Genomic DNA, 21,281 nt, shown 5'->3' with positions numbered 1-21,281 from the left:
AGTACAGTTAAATCAATTACGCCAAATTTCAAATAGGTCCTTGTTTCTAAGGACCACCACATGCAGTTTTATTTCAAACACACATCTGTGGAATTATCTGGAAGAAGTCTTGATGAGGATTTTTTTTTTCATTTTTAATGTATGAGCTAGCAGTTGAACTTAGAAATTTAATAAGAAACACTACAGAAAATTTTGTTCTTGGAACATGTCCTGTTACTTCTAAATCTCATATAAGGCCTATGAAATGCTTTGAACTGCTACAAACAGGAATGTAATGCAAACACAAGGTAGTAAGGGTGTCATTGATTCTCCTGCTTTTGCCAATATTGATGACAAGTGATCATTAACAGAGATTAATTGAAGAGAAGAAATACCTAGCCAAGCTGTGAGCTACATCAGAACGTGACCATGACCAGCCAGGTGACAAATTCATAAGAATAATGGTATAACATGGTATAATCAGAGTATGACATGTAGTGTATGTTTTCATCAGCTTTTTTGTTGCTAGGATGAAAAGACCTAACAAGAACAATTAGAGGAGTAAAAGTTCATTAGGGGCTCACAGTTTCAGAGCTCTCAGTCCATAGATAACTGACTCCATTCTTTGGGCCCCAAAGTGAGGCAGAACATCATGGTGGAAGAGCACGGTAGAGGAAAGAAGCTTGGGATGTGGCGTCAGGAAGCAGAGAGAGCACTCCACTTAACAAAATGTATACTCTAGCTGGGCGCAGTGGAGCACACCTGTAATCTCAGCAGCTCGGGAGGCTGAGACAGGAGGATTGCAAGTTCAAAGCCAGCCTTAGCCTCAGTGAGGTGCTAAGCAACTCAGTGAGACCCTGTCTCTAAATAAAATACAAAGTAGGACTGGGGATGTGGCTCAGTGGTGAAGTACCACTGAGTTCAATCCCTGGTACTCCCCCCACTCCCCCGCCTCACCCCATCCCAAAAAAATATATATATACACACACACACACTCTAAAGTCATGCCCACAGTCACCCACCTCCTCCAGCCACACCCTACCTGCCTATAGTTACCACCCAACTAATCCTTTCAAGTGGATTAATGTACTGATTAGGTTAAGGCTCTCATGACAGTCATTTCACCTGTAAACTTTCTTGCATTGTCTTCCACATGAGCTTTTAGGAGTACCTCATATCTAATCATAACAATGTACATGTCAAATACGTTATAAAAATAATGTGATTTTCCTGGTGTAGTATTTTTTGTTTCTCTTTGATAGAGTGTGCAAAAGCTAGGCCTTTAAAATTTATAATCTATATTAAATAATCTCCTGAATACCATGATAGATAAACACCAACCAACCAGCCGGGCACTGTGCAGTGGCACATACCTATAATCCCAGCAACTCAGGAGGCTGAGGCAGGAGGATTGCGAGTTCAGTGCCAGTCTCAGCAATTTAGCAAGGCCCTAAGCAACTCAGTGAGGCCTTGTCTCTAAATAAAATATAAAAATATGGGCTGGGGATGAAGCTCAGTGGCTAAACGCCCAGGGTTCAATCCCTGGTATTTAAAAAAAAAAAAAAATCAACTGAGCTGAGAAGTAGGGTGTATATGCAAAGATTGTGTGACACTGAGAAAATGACATCCCATGCTCGGCTTCTTTATCCATTTTTCAAGAAAGACCTGAGAAGTACTGTGTGTGACCCTGTATCACCTTTATAGATCCATTCTGCAAACAGCATTACCCAGTGATTGATAGCAGAAGTTCAGCAGCCAGATCTAGCGGGTTTGAACTCTGGCTCTACCCCTTATTACCTCTGTATATTTGAGTGACTGCATATAATTCAAAGCCTCAGTTTTGTCACTGTGAAATGAGAACAAGAGTATTTCCATCATATCATTTTTTAAGATTTTATACAACAGTACTGCATGTAAAACATATAGTGCTTGGCTCTGGCACATGCCTGCTAAGTGTGGATTATTATTACAAGGTCAGTAAAAGAGGAGAAACTTCTTAACCAGAAAGATTACATGTATAACCGCCCCCTACAAAGTCATTTTCATTTCATTGCTTTGAAAGGCCACAAGCAGATACACAGCTCTTTCAAGCATTTAGAAATGTTACTTTTTTGGCGATTATCATGACTGAAGGGAGTTGTCAACATATCCAGGAAGAAACATAAGGGGTCTGTAGCAGAACACCACATGGCTCATTGCAGGGTGGTGGCCAGAAGGCTGGGGTTGAAAGATACTACTCTTTTCCTCTGGTCTATTAGATTTTTGACCTCTCGACTGTTGCTTGCCCTAAAATTGTTGGTGCTCAGCCCACCTTTCTTGAAAAGCAGAGGGGCCTTGGTTTTCCTAGTCCAGTGGAGTGTGAGCCCAGGTACCTGGGGCAGAGGTGGGAGGAGCTGCAGAGAGTCCTGCATTACTGTTGTGAATGTGCTGCTCCCAGCAAAGGGTACTCCACCTTTCCTCTAAGCTTTTGCTCTATGTATTGCTACCAAAACGATCCATTACCACTCTTTGATAGTCTGACTCAATCTTTAGTCCCTGCATCATTCTTGGGAGCAAGTAAGATGCAGTACAGGACACTGGTTGGAGCCCCAGTACTGGGAAAAAAAAAAAAAAAAAGAATCAACAAAGTAAGATGCAGAGTAGACTTCCCCTTAAGCAAGAGTCCTCTTGGGATACTGAATATCTAAAACATGTGCACCACAATTAACCTGAGCTAATTAGTTATCTTCCTACAGGTGGAAACAAACCCATTGGTTTCCCACATTCTCTTCTTGATTTATTTGGGGGAAATTCAGAAATTTTTCAAATTAGATTATTTCCAAAGTTGTGTGCGTTATGCAATGTCAGAGGAAAGTCATCCAACCCCCTCCTTCTTTCCACGTGTAGTTCCAATTTCCTGACGCCAATTTCTTCCTTCTAATTACAAGCACTCCAAGAAGAACTAGTTTTTGCAACTCAGCATGAGAACAAGTAACTCTTATTTCTTCAGGCTGAGTTGAATACAGGAGACTTCCTGAATCTGCCAGAATACAGCTGCCTAAGGTACAAGATAAGTCTTCCCTGTTCTATTATTTTTTATATGTTAGCACTGAGGTTCACGAGGGGCAATATATATCTCCCTGTGATCAGAGCCCTGTGCTAGATATTTTTGAAGGAATTTTGCCCTGGTGATAAGTAATATGGAAAACCGACTTTTTTTTTTTCCTAGGGTAAGATTAAAAATATGGGTGTTTTGACTGTTAACATTAATTTTAGATCACTAGGGTGATATCATTGATATAGTTGTCAAAGCCAAGTGTACCTTTTGTTGTCCTGCTGTTCATTCATGGGGGAAAACAGCGTATGCTCCTTTGGGAGAGTGTGAATGTCACATCTCAGGCGCAGTCCGAGCATCTTCTGCTGAGGTCAGCATTCAGAATTATCCCTGTACTCATTTTCTCGTTTCCCTTACAGCAATATACGGAGTTTACTGAATTATGTGAATTCAGAGTTAGTGAGCCCAGGACCCAATCATGCTATTTATTTTAGAAGCAAAACTTCCCCTTCTTCTGGGGTTCACCATGGACCTCCCTCCCTTCCTTGAGCATTTCATGCCTTCCCAGCTTCTAAAATTGGTTCCTAACGAAGGTCGTATCCATGCAAAACAAAAATGATTCTGTTTTCATTGTTCTTATATTATTAAAATTTCGTAAGTTAGGTTTTAATTTCCTGAATATAAGTTCTTTTGCTAATGCAACCTTTTAAAATAATCTAGAGCCAATCTTATCCCCTCTGAAAACCTTGAAAATGGCAATACTCTCCATTTATCTTAAATCTGAAAGCATAACAAAAAGGCATCAGATCAATAGCTCTTTTCTTTTTTCTTTTTTTTTGTTTTCTTCATATTCAAACCACCAAATAAGAGCCTTAGCTATTTGTTTATCAAAATGTGTGCTGATGCTTTTTAATAGCTCATCATGGACAGGCACTACATTAAGTAATTGACATTGCTTTAACTGATTCAGTCAGTACAATATAGTAAAGTAGATTTAATATCCATATTCGAAGTGAGGAAATTAAGACTATGAGAGGTTAATTTCACATAGAAAATGAAGCAGCCAGAATTTGGTCATCTGGCCCCTTCCAAATCACATAATGTCATAGGTGTGATGGGGGATTTAAAAAAAAAAAAAAGCAGTATAAAGTGAAGTACTGTGTAGTCTTCACCGTGAAAATTGGCTGCAATTAAGATAAGTTTTCTTGCAGTCTGGGAGATCCCAGTATCCATTCATGAGCACATGAGGCAGACAGAGAGTAGTTTCTTCCTCTTTTCCAAATTTTCTGTGGCTCATTCTTGCAAAGGAAGGTGGTATTTGAGAAAAAAAATGAACATGCAGGCTGCAGGATAATTACCATAATTCTTAGTGAGGTCAGAGATTGTCACATCTCAGAGTTCAAGACTGAATTGAATAAGCATCCTGAGGAGAATTGCATGGATGCATTGAATCAAATGCCTTCTAGAAAATAGATATTCCTTGAAAGAGAACAAAAATTCTGTGTGTATGTACTGGATTTATTTTCTGTTTGTTTATGACTGGCATTGGATTTTCCAGCGAGCATGTCTCCTGTTCACTTGTTGTCTTGTGCTCTCCAGTGCTAACAGCCATAAGAACTAGGTATCCAGGACTTAGCGTAACAGCTGCATATTATAAATTAAGTGCACCCTTATAGTTGTCTGTGCTGAGGAGCCCAACTGCAGATTCTGTACCGTAGTCTCTTCCTTGAACAACAGTGAAAATGGGAACTGGATTTCAGTTGAGGTTTTCCATATCCCGTGTGTATATACAAAGAAGGCTGAACATTGCTAAGTTCTTTAGTAAAATTGCAAGTCAACTGCCTAATTATGATTGAACAAGGAATGTTCCAGAGACCTTCCATTTTGACTTTAGCTTACTCTCAATTTCCGGTAATGATGCAGACTTTTACACCAAGGTGCCATTTTGTTGAGGAAACTGGAAACCCTCACCCTTTTAAACACTGAGTTACACTGACTTCGGTCCTGTTATTTCTTCCATTTAAGGTTACATTTTCTGCCTCCCCCAGACAAATGTCACTTCTCCATCTTGAGAACAAAGACAGCATTTGGCCTTTGGTTATCCCAAACCCAAATCTTTGCCCCTTTGTTTTTAGTACTTTGCCATTTTGATTTTGCTTTTTTAATTTGCTTGTGACTCTCTGCTTCCCCCATCTTTTTTTTTTTTTGGTACAATGATTCTTACCTTGTCTTTCCCCAGTCCGTTTCTGACCTGGAGAGACGTACAGCATGTTATTGTCAGGACTTCCCGTGCGGGACATTTGAACGCTAATGACTGGAAAACCAATGCTGCTGGTTTTAAGGGTGAGAACTTCTTTCATATTCTGTCACAGGCAAAATATTTTTATTTTTCCCCCATTTTAAATGGAGAGCAGGAAAATATAGCTCCTCAAAAGAAATTTTAAATTTTGTGCTCACACAGAGCTTGATCTTTTAGTAAATAAAAGGCAGCTTGATATTTTTTAAAATTAAAACTACACGTATCATAAGGCAGACTTCCTTGTCTTCTCATATCATAGGTCAGTTTTTTAGATCAACCAACTCCCAAGTATAGTCAGCCTATGGGACTCCTAATTAGTTTACTTGTGCTGTCATTGATTAATCTGAGTTGTATTTTAACAATGTATTTTAAAATTCTTTGCCTTCTGTAGTGATTACTTCCTCTTAAGTAATAATGGATAGATGTTGTTCACTATAGTGTAACACTGTTAGTCCATGCATTCTGTAAATTTTGTTTTTGTTTTTTTTTGTAACTTCCACAAACAGAACAACAGGCATACTTCTAAGAGATGTTATTTTATATAGACCAAAAGTTCTCATGAAGCTTTGTATCGTTCAGTCCTTATGCACCTATGCACAGGTATAACAAGCTTTGAATATTTTCCCCATGGCTAATGCATTTTTTATATTATATTTCCTTCCAATGGTCTTATTAATAGCATTCATTTTATTCTTTGTCAATGATAATACATGTTGTAATAAAAGAAAAATCACACAGATGTTCTAAGGTTTAGTATAGTTACTCAAGTTGAAGATGACTTAAACTTTAATCAACTAAGTTTTAACTAGATTACTTTTTTATCACACATGATTTTAAACTTACTCCCAATAATTTTAATATTATAACATAGTCCTCTGTGCATAAGAACAATGTGCCATACCATAGGAAATATCTACTTAAATAAAATTCTGTTCTTCGAACTGTAGGTAATAATCTGAATAATCCTGAGCAAGACATTTAATTTCTAAAGGTCCTAACTGCCCAAATTTATGCATTTTTGGAAACTTAATAATTATCTACATGTGATATCTTAAATATGCTCATAATATATCCATAGGGAATTATGCCTAATATATGCAAATAGTATGTTGGAATACGCATTTAAAAATTATTTATAAATAGCTTATAATAGACTCGTGCTTAGCTAGAACCTATCAATGACAGGTAACCAATGCATGTAAATAGTACTTTAAAGTTTTCACCAAAAGCTTTGTTCCATTTTTTAAAAAAAGACTATCCCTCTGTTTTTGAGTATTAGCAAACACCTCTTCCATGCTTATAAAGGGCATAATGCAGCAATATTCAATGATTTTTTTTTAATCTTAAAGAGTTGTCAGTACCTGGTGGGATCCCATTCTCTGTAGCCCCACTCAAGTCACCTGATCCCCACCTTATAACATCATCAGGGCACCATCAAAATCATTTGAAATTTATTGTTCTAGAAAACCCAGAATATATCTTACATCTTGGTTAGCTTCCACGTGCGCCCAACTACTGCTGTATAAATCCACGAGGATTGGAGCAAGGGACTGACGCAGAACCTTGGCTGGTTCAAGGCTGGAGTGAACTTCTTAGCAGAAGGTTCACAAACTAAGTACGTTGACCTCCATGAAGCTGAGGAATCAACTTTAACCCAAATAAACGTCTTAGTTTTACTTATTCCTTTTTGGCAACTTAAAAGGAGCAAATGGTTCTAATAAAACACACAGCTCTTTTGAAAACCCCTGTTGGTTTTGGAGAGGGGGCAACAGAGGATTTCGACTAAATCACCAGACCCAAACCTGAATCTGAAGGGGGCTGTACGCTGCTTCTGGCAAGGAGGAAATAGTATTTTACTATTGCACGTGGCAATATTTAGTATAATATTTCACTCTACTCTTAGATGGCTGCCAAGAGTAACAATTAAAGTTCGCTTTTTCATAGATGAATTACTCTGACTGGTCTGGGCTCCCAGTGGAATTGTTTTGTAATTTTGTTGATGGCAAGCCCCATATTTCATCTAAACATGATCATAATGAGATGAATTTTTTAAAGAGTTATTTTCTTCTGTACTCTAAACATTTCCATCCCCTCCCAAGTGTCTCACAAATAAAAGCGGTTACGGCCGAGGCTAGCGAAAGAAACAACGCACTTTGGGGAAGTAGAGAATACAGGTCACCAGGACCGGAGGAAAAAAGCAGGCTGACTTTTTATGAAATGAGAACTGCAGGAACAAAAAGACCTAATGTTTGGAAGAGGTTCCTGCAAGGAGAGCTCAGTAAGACCTCGTCCTTTCAATTAAGTCAGCTGACTTTTGCAGGCCTTGCTGAGCAGCAATCTATGCCATGCATTTCTCCCTAGACAGGAGAATAGGAAAGGAGCCTGCCACCAGAAGCCTGTGCCCACAGGTGCTCTCCCCCAGTCCCACTCTACCCAGATTTAACACTGAGTGAAATGTATGCATGAAATGAATTCAGAAACCCCTGTGCTTCTCTGAGCTTGCTTTTGTGACCTAATGATGAGCATTTGATTTAGAGTATGTAAAGAAAGCGGGCCGGGGACTGATCTCAGTGATGGAGATGTTAGTATCCAACAGAATTTCTTTCTCATCTGGTAAAACAGAAGCCACTTAGAGTAGCTACCAATTCAGTTTGGGTTTTGTAAATCAGTAGATATTATCACTGACAAAGAAGACCTACACCCTAAATAGCAGCCCCTGCCAAATCTACTTTACAAAACCTCCCTGTATGTCTTCAGACAGACTGGTATGTCCTACCTCCCAGGCAAACAGTGAGGTTAGACAATGGATGAACTAGACAGCTGGGGGCCCTCCTAAAGGCTTGATCCAGACCACCCATTTTGTGTGGTGGACCTAGAAGGTGGAAGGCATTCCCTGGTCCTGGAGCAGTTGTGGGCTTCCTGCTGACAGGTTCTCCTGCAGGCCAGGAGGTGGCCTTGAAACACCAAAGAAAGGGGCTGTCTGCTGATTCATCTCTGTGTTTCTCAGAGAGGAGAGTGGGATCACCCTGGAGTTTCCGGAGATAAAGCAGGAACCCAGAACTTTCTCTAGTCCTGTGTTCTCATAGTAGCACTTTGTAAAGGATCCAGTAGTGAGATTAGCTCTAAGGGAAACCCCAAAGATGCAAGCCACTATCAACATGTTTATGCTGATGGCACCTTAATTTTTAAAAATCTTAATAGAACTAAGATTATTCTGTCCTGCTGATTCTTGAATAATAATAATAATCCCTGATAAATGTCTTTTATATCATAAAAGTTTTTCAGAATAAACATCATCCAATGAATACACATTATGAAAACTGATTAAATGTCGATTTGCCTTGTTCACTTGCAAATAATGCTCATTAAATTTCAAACTACACCTTTTGATTTTATAACTCCTCCTGAGATAGTTTTTTGAAAAATAAATGGGACAAATATTATACATCAATGAAATAATCTACGTGAAATTGTAAGTGTGAATAGGAAATTGTCTTAGATCAGATGAATGGGTTTGGTATCTTGCCAGTGGAGAAATGAAATCTAAATTCTAGTATTTTGCTACTGACCAACATGTGTAATGCCAGGAGATGACTCTACCATTAAGCTCTTTAGGATTTTGTCAGGATTCTCGCTTTTTCTCCCTTGATCCTTTCCCATTTCTTTTATGACAAGGTTCTTCTGTTTTGTTTTGCTTTGTTTTGCTTTCTCTTCTTTTTAATTCTCCCTCCACGCTCCTTAAAATGTGCCAAATAGCTATAGAAGTAGGAAGGGCTTTTTTCAACTGGGTGGTTTTCTTCCCAGAATTTAATTGATAACTGTCTCTTCACTTTTTAATATTTCCTAGCAACTTCAGTGTGCCAACCCAACTCATGTTGAAGTGAACCCAGGAAGTGGGCCAACACATCAGGGGCTCCATGGTGTTGCCTAGTCAGATCTGCTCTGGCATCATTCACATACAGAGACAGAAATTTTTGTAACACCTATTATTATTTTCCTGAGGTCTAATCCCCAACAGTCATTTTAGAGAAAAGCATCAATGATCCTTCTCTCATCTTCTAAAATTAAACCCAACCTCAGCAACAGAAGGCATCTAAGACAGAGAATACCCGTTTAGTGTCTTATGTGTACATCCAGCAGCTCTGTTCAGGCACACAGGATGGTGGCCCCGGAGAGCCATGCCAAAGACTTTCATTTGGGCATTCTTGATAGTCTGTTACTCATTTCAGTTCAGGAGGAAGTTAGTCAGCTCTTGGGGGAGAGCTATTCCCTTCTACTGCTTTTATATAAGTAAACTACCCAACCCACCGTCCCTCTCTCTCCCATGTTCCTAGGCGGAGCAGCCTGGTTCTGACTCCTGACCTTTGGTTCGAGTGTGCATTTATGATGATGATGGAATGCATGGACGTCAGTGCTCTAGCTTTATATGGAATTATTTGTATTTGGATTGTATGACTGTATACAGTTAAACTCTCTTAAATCTAGGAACAGGAATAGACGTCAGATAATAAATTAGGACCTTCTGTCATCTTTACTAGGCGAAAGATGGAAAAAAATGTCATTGAAAAATCAAAAATGACAACTCAGTGAGCGAGGGTACCACGCCTTCCATTTCACTGCCCTCCCAGACTATGTAAGTCTCTTTTTTTCTTCCAGCATGTTGCTGAAACCTCCCATCCCCACTGACTCCTTCTTCCACCACAACTAAACTACTAGATTTTTTTTTTTTAATTTCTAACTGGTTACCCACCGTGGGGAAAATGATTGACAGTCTAACGTGACCTCTTAGCCTGTGAGACCTTAACTTTCAATAACCTTTATTGCTTTCAATTGCCATCCATTTATTTCCACGGGCAGGGCTGGTAATTTTAAGATGTTCCAATATATTTTGAGTACCTACCCATCTTGCTTTCACTTTGTAACACTTATTAAAAGGAATTAGAAATGCTGAAACCATTAAGCATGCCAAACGAGAGGTTTTGAATTGTCGTTTTCTTTGTTTTTCAAGTGTATGAAGTGATTTCTAATGCTCTTGCCATGGGAAGGGGTAAAGTTTCATTTTGTTTTATTATTTCACTGTTCAGATAATATTTCATCTCTGCCACCTAGCACGTGGATTTGCTGCTGGTAGCTGTGGTTAAAACTACATAATGCACCTTAATTGGTAATCCGTACATTGCATTTTTGAAGAAAGGTCAAAGTGAAATGTTATTCATATGATTCGTGTCAAAGGTGGGATTAGAATCAGATGCTTGACTCTAGTTCAACCCATTTGCGAAAAATACAGTAATTATTACTTGGAAAGACAGAGGGAGGTAAATATATTTGATTTGACCTAATAAAATTTGCTCCCTGAAAATGCCACCATGCCACCTGATTTTTTTGTCTTTTGAGATTGTATATTTTCCTTCTACCATTGTGCTCTGTGACCTCACCCTCATTCCCTATTCATTGACTTAAAGCTGTTTTTTTTTTCTTATTTGTTGGCCATTGTATATGTGAGCTTATTTCTACCTTATCTACAAAAAATATATATATGTGAATCACACATAACTTAGGAATGTTACTTTACTTCTTTTGTCTGGTGGAGATTTACCTAAATGTCTACATGGGAATATAGGTAGCCTGACAGCAAAGTCTGTTTAGTCATGGCTTAATCTAGAATCTTATATCCACTAGTCCCATCAGAATGTTCTACTCACACCTACTAAATATATGAAGTTTAATAATATGTCCTGCAAATGAAAAACCTTTTTTTTTCCTCTGCTGGCCTTTTACTGCATGACGGTGTTAGATTTGCTGGACCTTGAGTGTTTTTACTTTGGTTTGGTTTTGTGTCCCTGTAAGTTTTAAACACATAGTTTTAAACTTTAAATCCATCCTCAGGCCTAGGTAGTGGAGATCTTGCCTTGCCTAGCATGCATAAGTCCCCGGGTTCAATCCCTAGCACACACACACAAAAAAAAAAATCCACCCTCAGGATAGAATTTAAATGATAGTTATACTATTTGCCTATTATTTCTATGGAAGATATAATTAGGAGAATTATGTTTGGAGTATTTTTGGTTTTGCCACAGTCTTAATAACCAAGTTATATTTTCTGTGGCTTTGAGGAAGCAAATTAAGAATTGTGCACCTTGATTTTTGCAGAATGTGGGTGTCTGATAACCAACATAATTAGAAGGCTGAATTGAATGAAAAGTGCTTTAAAAATGGAAAACACCAAACATAGCTGGGCAGGGTGGCACATGCCTGTAATACCAGCAGCTTGGGAGGCTGAGGTAGAAGGATCACGAGTTCAAAGCCAGCCTCAGCAACAAGGCACTAAGCAACTCAGTGAGACCCTGTCTCTAAATAAAATACAAAATAGGGCTAGGGATGTGACTCAGTGGTCAAGTGCCCTTGAGTTCAATCCCCAGTACCAAAAAACAAAAACAACAAATAAACACACACACACACAAAAAAAAAACACCAAACATAAAAAGAAAGTCTTAAAGGTATATTTTCATGTTATATCTGTTTTCTCTTACCTGAAATAAGGATAAATACATGGAACTATATTGTAAATGAAATGTTGTTTGGGGAATTGAAAAATTAATTAAATGACCTAAAATGGGCTACAAAAAAAATTGTACTAAGGACTTTTATAATGAAGTTATCACTAATGTGTCTTCAGACGAATTTACTCCACAATCGTATATCAATGTTACCACAACTATATGTAAATTTTGTTTTGGAATATTTAAATACTATCATTAATTCACCCTAAATGTCTAAAGTCATAATTAGTTACTTCAATATGGAAACTAGAAACAGAAATTCAAGTTGATTGTGGACTACCAACATCCTGTTGACTCTTCAGTAATTAATATGCCAAATAAAAACTATAAATGTAAAATCTGATTTGTTTTTTAGCAATAAACAAAAGCTTCTATTTAAGAGAAAGTCAGTGTTTCTTTTTGTGTAATAACTTGAAGAAATCCAGATTAGTAACTCTAATGAGGCTGGACCTCCCCAGTAATTTTATTTTATTTTTTTCAGTACTGGGGATTGAACTCAGGGCCCTGCACGTGCGAGGCAAGCACTCTACCACTGAGCTACATCCCTGACCCCACCCCAATAATTTTAAAACTCCTATTTTAGCATATGACTTTGGCTGTTCTTAATAGTAGCAAGTCTTGATATTTTCTAGTGACAGTTGGTATTTTAAGCAAAATAAAAGTTAGCAAGCCCTAAAACCAGTGACTATAGAGGGTGAGTAGCAAGAACCAAGCAGGGCTGTTTTGAAAAGTATGTTGTGATTATGAAGTACTGAAATGGATTTCTTTGAACCACTGATGATTGGATTCTGAATCCAATTCCAAAATAAGATTTTAAAAACTTAAGCCAAGACACAATCTTATCTCGAAACTATTTTGAAATTTAACAATCATTTTCTTAATTTGAGATTTCCTGGGTTTTAAAATCAAAGATTCACTCTATATAGAGTCTCCGAGCCTGGGCTTCAGTCAGACAACCTGGGATCGAATTCCAGCTTTAAAAAACAATGAACAGTATATCTAGCCATCTTTACACTTTTCTTCTAAGCTTTATTCAGATAAATGTATATACAGTGAGAAAACACTATTTTAATTCATAGTATAATGCTTTTTTTTTTTTTTTTTTGGTGCCAGGGATTGAACCCAGGAGTACTTAACCACTGAGCCACATTCTCAGCCCTTTTTATTTTTTGTTTTGAGACAGTGTCTCACGAAGTTGCTTAGGGCCTTGCTGAATTGCTGAGGCTGTCCTCAAACTTAGGATCCTCCTGTCTTAGCCTCCTGAGCTGCTGGGATTACACGCAGGTATCCCCCTGCCCAGCAGTATAATGCATTTTGACATGTATACATACATCTTTATAGTCACCACCACGATCAAAGATCCTTTCTATGACCCTAAAACATTCTTTCTTTTATTCTCCTCCCTATGCCCTGCCCTACATTCACACCATGCAGCCCTCGGGCTGCTTTCTGCCATAGTTCATCAGATTGCCTTTTGTAGGTTTGCATCTAGATGGAATTATTTGAAACTGACTTCTTTATCTCCATCTAATATTTTCAGATACACCTATGCCATTAAGTATATCAGAAGTTTGTTCCTTTTTATTGCTAATTAATATTCCACTGTACGAATATATCACAATTTGTATATTCCTTCACTTTTTCAAGGATGGCTTTCTGGTTTCCAATTTTTAGTTATTATGAGTAAAACTGCTACAAATAGCTATGAACAAGTCTTTGTGTGGGCAAACTGTAATTTTTTTTAAATATCAGACCAAAAAAAAAATTCTCTCAAATTTGAACAGAGACCCCAAGAAGTGAGGGAATAATCCAGAAACCTAACCAGATATAGACCATTTCAAATAGCATGCATGGGACTTGTTCACCAAAAAGCAAGGGGATAAGAGACCCTCGTAGGTAGAATGAAATGAGCCAAGAGGAAAATGAGGAACAGAGACTCCTATAAAGAATTTAGCACCATTTCTCACTCATAGGGTACACTTAGGCAAAATTATTTATCCCCTATATTTCCTGTATCACTCGAACATAGCAAATTCAGTTGGGAGTCTGTACAGATTTTTGTATAATGAAAATTGAACATATAGATATTGACATCCATAGATCTGTGCCTGTTAAAATCATGCATGTCAATAGAGACAGTAACAGCCCCAATTAGGGCTCAATACTTAATAGTCACATATCTCCTGCAACTCTTATGTTCTCATCTTTGTATTATTTTCTCCAATTTGGATTATTTGTTTGCATTACATATTGTGATTTTTTAGTTGAAGATTCTGGATTGATATTTAACTTCTTTGTGTTTTCTTTTCTTGCTTTGTTTCTTTTTTCTTTTTCTTTCTTTTTTTTTTTTTTTTTTTTTTGGACCAGGGATTGAACTCAGGGGGCACTCGACCACTAAGCCACATCCCCAGCCCTGTTTTGTATTTTATTTAGAGACAGGATCTCACTGAGTTGCTTAGCACCTTGCTGTTGCTGAGGCTGGCTTTGAACTCATGATCCTCCTGCCTCAGTCTCCTGAGCCTCTGGGATTACAGGAGTGCACCACTGCTCCCGGCTTTTGTTTGTGTTTTCTTTTAGTAAACAATAAATAAGCTCAATAAAGATGAAGGGGAAAAAAAGCATAAGATCTGCTAATGATTGTGAATTACACTCATGCCTTGTGTATAAGCTAAATGAGAAGCAAAAGTGAATCTAATGAGAGGGTGGAAGATGTTTGAGAATTTTAGGCATACACAGAGTTCAGGAAGCAAAGCTGATCTGAAATAGTGTCTTGAGTTGTTTCTTAGTCAGTTTGAGCACATGCATGCTTTTGATTCTTAGTGTTTCCTGGAGGAATTATAGCTGGAGGAGATGGCTTCAGAAAAACTGAAGTTCAGGGGAAGGTGGGGAGAGGGCCCCCAGAGAAATAAAAGGGCAGATGTGGTATGATAAGGAGAATTTAAAAGAACTTCCAGAAGCAAAGCTGCTTGGATCCTCGAGTTAGGAGTTCTCATTTGATTTGAAATACATTTTAGACCCACTGTCGTGATCTGAGAAAGTGAGTTGGATAATAGTAATGACTTTGAAGCAAGTTGATTCTCGTCGCTAGTTGGGTGTCAAACAGTTTTATTTCCTCAATTGATGGCGTGAATCCACGGGTCCCGTGATGTGCCCTACAAAATGACATGCACATAACAAGTTGACCTGGTGAAATGGATGGATATTCTCTTGTGGTGATCACTTTATATTATCTTAGTATGCAATTGTATACTTATGACCTTAAGAACTGTGACATTCAGCAAAATTTGTCATCATCCCTGGCCCTCCTTCTGAAGGAGGACAGTTTTAGAGTTAGGATATATGATAATCCTTGCTAGATCCTTTTTTTTTTTTAAGAAGAGAAAGAAATGATTTTTGAAATGGCTTTTTAATAAGCCCAGGGAGAAGGGTATAAGCGTGAGATTGCTCCTTGGAAAATGTCAAGCTAGAACGGTGCTTTGAGAAGCCTTCACCAGCGTCCTTTAACCCAAGTCTTCTCCCTGCCTGTTGTGTTCACCACGACCTCAGCAAACCTCTTACCTTGTGATATCTGAACTTCTTTTGAATATACATTTGTAATCTTTGTATTTACCATGCAACTTTGCAGAGATTTTAAAAAAGTAAGTAATGATGTAATTCTGGGTCACATTTGGAGTTGCCAGATGCTAGTTGTGTGACAGTTACACAGGCAAAGTGACCGAAGTGTTTGAGTTTATGATGACTTTTTCTTCCGTTTTACCTGCATATGACTTTTCTTGGCTATGAAGTCCATTGTCTTGGGAAGCTGCATTACTTTTACAAGCCCACCAGAGGTTACAATGTAGACTCCTTCTTAATGCACTGTGTAAGATGATTCTGTCTCAACATCACTTGCTTCTATTCATGTTCTACTCTCAAAAGCACCATCATAGCCAATGTGGAGAGTGTGTACCCCACTCTGATATTATCAGAGTTTAATATCATGCATCTTAGAAGCCTGAAATCCTCATTGAATTCCAGTCACCTATCATTAGAGAACCAGAGGACATGGCTAAAACTATTGAGAACTATCTATGAATATGTGCCAGAGCTTCCACAGTTGATTGCACAGGTTGTTGACTGCATAAGAGAATCACTAAGGATTAGACTGAGAAGAGAAATCTGTCCTGGGATCCACTCACCAAGCCATGTGCACTAGAGTATGATAATGTTCTCCTTAAAACAAATTCATGTACGCTCTCCATGGACATTCCTATTCCATAAAATTCTTATGTGATTTCTCCGTAATTGTCAAAGACACAGATATCTTTTAAAAGGTATCCATCCAGAGGTGGTTTATTCATCTTTACCTTCACAGTCCTGACATTCCCAGGTCTTACTAAAGTTAAATAGTTTTCCAGCATGCCTATAGTCCAATTTGTGATTGTTCCATCCCTCTTTTTTGTGAACAAGTTTGAAGTAAAATCTCAGAATTTTAAGTGAAGGTGACTAAGCCTAAATCTATAGCTCTTTCCCTGTTCTTGTGTACATTTATTTACCCCTTTTTGTGACCAAAAATGATTGAAACTTCTTCAATTCAAACGTGTCATTATTTTGTACTGGGTCCAGTAGAAGGTTCACGTTTGGGGTGAAGGCTCCTTGTAAATATTGACATGTGCAGGACACAGGAGCATAGAGAAGTAGTGGCAAGGCTGCATTTGAAGCTTTCCACGATTGACTCACAATGATCCTCCCTACAGATCATTTTTTTCGACTAAAGAAGGAAGCTCTAAGTGTGGAAGGGAAACTGTGTTTGAGGTGAACAGGAGAAACTAGTAGTAAAACTTTGTCTATATGCCCAGCACAGACTGCTGTACCCGGTCCATGTCTCTGATCAGGGACAAGGAATGTCACTAGCTGTGTCCACACTGAGACTGTGGTAAGAGGGTGCTGTGGAAACTGGTTCAGGATCAACAACGTGGCCCAACCTTCCTTGGCCTCTTGTAAAAACATAGGATTAGTAAAGATGGCTTAGCCCATCCTTTTGTGCAATCCAGAGAGATCTCTATATTGGTGCCAGTGTCTTTAATATAAACCAGATCCCAAGATTACTAAAGAAATCCTGAAAATTAATCCTGCCCTAGTTCTGGCCACTGCACATAGCAGGATACAGTGACACAGTAGACCATCACTTTGCAGAATCTGCCTGGATACATCTGCTGTGAAATAAAAAGATCCAGACTTTTTCCCATTTAGGTCTCAATTTAGACTCTTTATACATGCTCACATCTTGGTAGCCTACAGCATTTCAAAACAATTAAATTTCTATCACACATCCCAATAATGGTTTCAACAGACCTCATTTTATAGTACAATACTGGGAGAGACGGTACACCCTGAAATTTCCAGAATCATCCTTGAAAGAGCCAAAAAGAAGGATATTGTGATCCCTGCTGGATGCTAACAAATGAGAATCTGAGCTTCGGCACTCAGTGTTATCCTTCCATCTGCGTGCCTGGTTAGTTTTAATAAAACACTGGCCTATGCAAGAACACAAAATAACGTATCTTCACACACTCAGGGAAAATCCCTGATAGAAATGGTTAAAGAAGGTCATTTCTCAGCAAGAATAGGGGAAAGTGTGATGGGCCAGATGTTAAATTTTCTTTTCAAGCCCCATGAATTTCTTTATCTGCACATGATATTTTAATGAGTTTTGAAGAAGTTTTGAAGAACAGAGCAATTTCTATGCAAAAGACAAGTAGAGTTATCTACATAATTTCTAAATGACTCCCCCACCCTGTTACATTGCAGGGTTATTCTGAGCATATGATTGATTTCAGACCTTAGTTGAAAGAAATACTGTGTGTCTTATGGACAACAGTAATCATGGATACATATATAATAGAAAGATTCTGAAGACTTTAGCTCCACTCCCTATGACTTTGCTCAAGTACTTCTAATGTCCATGAGACTTAGTTTCTTCCACTGCAAAATGTGAATAATACTATTTTGCTAATAGGATTGTTATGACAATTTTATTAGCTCACAAGTGATAAAATACATATGTAAGCTATTATTTTTACCTCCCCTTTAGAATTTTATCTGTGCATTTTATTTGGAGTAGCATACTTGATGCATGAAATGCTTTTGTTTTCCAGGTAGTAGAACTAGGAAATCGACACTTCAGTCCATTTTCTGTGTTCACCTTTATACACTGTGGGGGCATTTTTACCTCAATTCAGAGAAGTCCTAATGCTATTGTATCAGTGCATAGAATTTAACACCTTAAGTAATATTGTACATTTGAAGGAGGGAGTATCTAAGCCATGCCATCCTTGGAGTGGATGAACTAATGCATCCACGAGTTAATTAAGAAAACTTTATCTTCTTAAAAGATTTTTATAAAGGAAGCAAAAAATTTTGTGATAATTCATATAAAAAGATATTGACTTTATATACAGTATAGCCAGATCACATTTCTTGTACTCCTGGCATGAGGGAAGGTGTACTGGGAATCAGGCCTGCAGAGTCTCCTGCCCTATGTTGGAGATATTAGCCTACTCATGCAGACTTTCAAAGAGAGATGCCAGCCCTAAAGAGTGGTTCTCAAAGTGGAGTCCTTAGACCAATAATATCAGCACCCGTGAAAACTTGTTCAAAATACAAATTGTGGGCCTTACCTCAAAACTACTGAAACTATAATACACACACACACACACGCACATGCACACACACACACACACACACATGATAGTGTAATCAGACAGAGCAATCTATGCTTGAATAAATCCTGGGCAATTCTGATGCACATGCGAGTTGGAGAACCACTGAATTCATTCACCCTCCTTATGCAGTGAATTAATTTTCTCCCTGAGCCTTTGAATAGTGTCCTAAGGAAAGGCTATCCTTAGAAGAAATGAAAAATAGTCTCTCAAAGCATGTTTTTTTCTGCATTTGGATAAGGGACTTGTGAAAGGTGCTCACGAATACCTCATCCTTGTCAGTTGCTTAGCCATTTGCATTCATTCTCCTTGCTGTCAATTGAACCATGACCCTGAGTTTTCAAACTTGGCGTCTCCTTCCTTGGAGGAGAGAAAATGTTTCCATTATCCTGCTGCTTCACTTCTGCCCTTCCTGGCTGAAGTTGCTAAAAGAGCCGGAAACTTTAGGAAGAACAGGGAAAAATAAAAACAAACCAAGCAGCAGAATTCAAACTCCATTTTTCTACCTGAAGGAAGTCTATGTTTTGCTCCACACAGCAGAGAAAATCATAGCAATGTCATTCTCATTCTCTGTGATTTTTCTCTTCCTTTTTTCTGAAATCTAAAAGACTACACAATGAGGAGATGCTGAAGAGAGGGAGCAAGCCAGGGGAGCAATTGTATGTCTGGGACCCCTGTCCAAGTTGGTCAGGTGTGAACTGTTGACATCTGGGGAATGAAAAGCATCACTTCCCACTTTATCATACTTAGCAGATTACAGTTTATGTTTTCAAATTTACCTGTTTATTTTTACCTTGAAAGAGCAGTACTTAAGTGTTTACATTTTGCAGTGGGACATGGTGGTTTAGCGCTGCGTCCCAGACCCTCTTGCTTGTGTGCCCTCCTCCTTTCCCACACATTTGGCCTGGTCCCTGGTAGGAGGGATTAATAGGTACAGGAGGCACAGGTCCCTGGTAGGAGCAACTGTTTTGGAGTTTTGGATCAAAGAGCCCAGAGGTGGTAGGACTACAACAGCTGCATGTAGCTCTTTGATCTCTGGTTCAGAGTTGCTACCCAAACGCAGCCTCCCTCGAGCCAGGGACTGGGATAACCACCTTTTTTACCTTGGTGGTTTACTAACAGGTAGATGAGAACAGCAACGAATTTATTGATGGTGGATGATATCCAAAAGTTGTGGTTGGGTTTCAGTTCTCCACCAGTCTGGTCCGCCCCTTATTTCCTGAGATTTTTTTCCCATTTTCCCCACTCGCATGCTGTCCACTTACCCCTCACACCACCCATCCTAAGGGGTCTGGTTTCATCAGTGCCCCTAAGAACTATACTCAGCTAACTAACCAGCAGGCTCAGTCCCGGCCAGTGGAATGTGCTCCCTGCATCTCACCCCAACTAAATCCTACACATGCATCAAAATACAACCCAAATATCCACTTACTGCAGATCTCAGCTGACATCACAGCTGACACACCAGGTTCTAGTAAGTTTCTTCAAGTCCGTTCTTCTTACTGATTTCTTACCCTTTTAAAGTGCTTTTTATATGTACAGTAATTACACAGTTTGGTGCTTTTAATTGTTTTCCATTATATCATAAAATTATTATTGTCTCACCCCTTAGTTGACTAGAAACACAACTCATTTTCTGTTTCTTTGGACCTCAGTATGGGGTTGAATACAGAGTAGATGCTTCACAACCCAACTAAGTAATATAATAACTAATCATATCAATTATTAGCTCATAAGGTTGAGTATACCTTATCCAAATTGCTTGAGACTAGGAGTGTTTTGTATTTCTGATCTTTTTCTTTTGGATTTTAGCTTGTGCGCGCGCGCACATGTGTGTGTGTGTGTGTGTGTGTGTGTGTGTAAAATCAGGTATACTGAGAGTGGAACCCAGTCTAAACAGGAAATTCATTCGTACTTCCTAAATGCTTTATATACATGCCCTAGAGGTAATTTTACGTGGTATTTTTAGTGCCTCTGCATTTTGATGGCAACCTGTCACATGAGGTCAGATGTGGAATTTTCCACTTATGATGTTTCAGACTTTGAAGCATTTTAGATTTTGGATTTCAGAGATGCTCATCCTGTATCAGTGAAGTACATTGAAATGAACATTTTTAAATAGTCAAGTATTGACCCTAATTTGTTAGCCAAGTTTTTGACATCAGTGATTGTATGCATTTTAACAAATAAAAATATAGGCTCAGGATCTCTGTCTACCTTTTAGTTACTGGAATATTGATGTTGAGAGACGTGGGAATTCTGTGCCCTTCCATAGTAGCATCACATTATGATCTCCTGGTTTATCCAGGAATGGAGGGTTTCCTAGGATACAGGACTTTGAGTTTTCAATTACGGACAGTCTTGTGTAAACCTGTCACTTAGTTCCCCTATTCCTCAGGAATGATTTCCTCAGCAGAAGATACTGGCTAGAATTTTCTATAAATATTCATAATGGACAGCTGTCACCTAGTTGGATATTTTTCCCTTTTTTGCAGTATTTTAAATTTCTCCTGGGCTCCTTGTGTAGAGCTTCTGTTGTTGGGTATTTACCCTTTTTTGCATACTGTAAATTGTTGTGTCTGAGTTTGACACAGTGGCAGCAGAAAAAAAACCACTTCACTTCAGAAAGCTCAAAAACTTACCAAAAGAAAAACTTTTGCTTGAGCCAATCAACTTTTAAAAATTATATATAAGTGCTTTACTAATAG

The 21,281-nt window shown here is 38.4% G+C and overlaps 1 protein-coding gene across 4 annotated transcripts in view; it reads left to right on the top strand.

The window, feature by feature from the left end:
- Positions 1-21,281, top strand: part of Pcsk5 (proprotein convertase subtilisin/kexin type 5) — a 427,339-nt gene that overhangs the window by 223,968 nt on the left and 182,090 nt on the right. For all 4 annotated transcript variants that reach the window (XM_077797818.1, XM_077797817.1, XM_026394020.2 and 1 more), the window contains exon 10: positions 5,253-5,356. In XM_077797818.1, coding sequence (XP_077653944.1) covers positions 5,253-5,356 — 104 coding nt within the window. The remainder of the gene's footprint in view (positions 1-5,252; positions 5,357-21,281) is intronic.

Source organism: Urocitellus parryii, chromosome 4, assembly GCF_045843805.1.
Source record: "Urocitellus parryii isolate mUroPar1 chromosome 4, mUroPar1.hap1, whole genome shotgun sequence".
NCBI lineage: Eukaryota > Metazoa > Chordata > Mammalia > Rodentia > Sciuridae > Urocitellus > Urocitellus parryii.
This window is presented reverse-complemented; position numbering and strand designations above follow the sequence as displayed.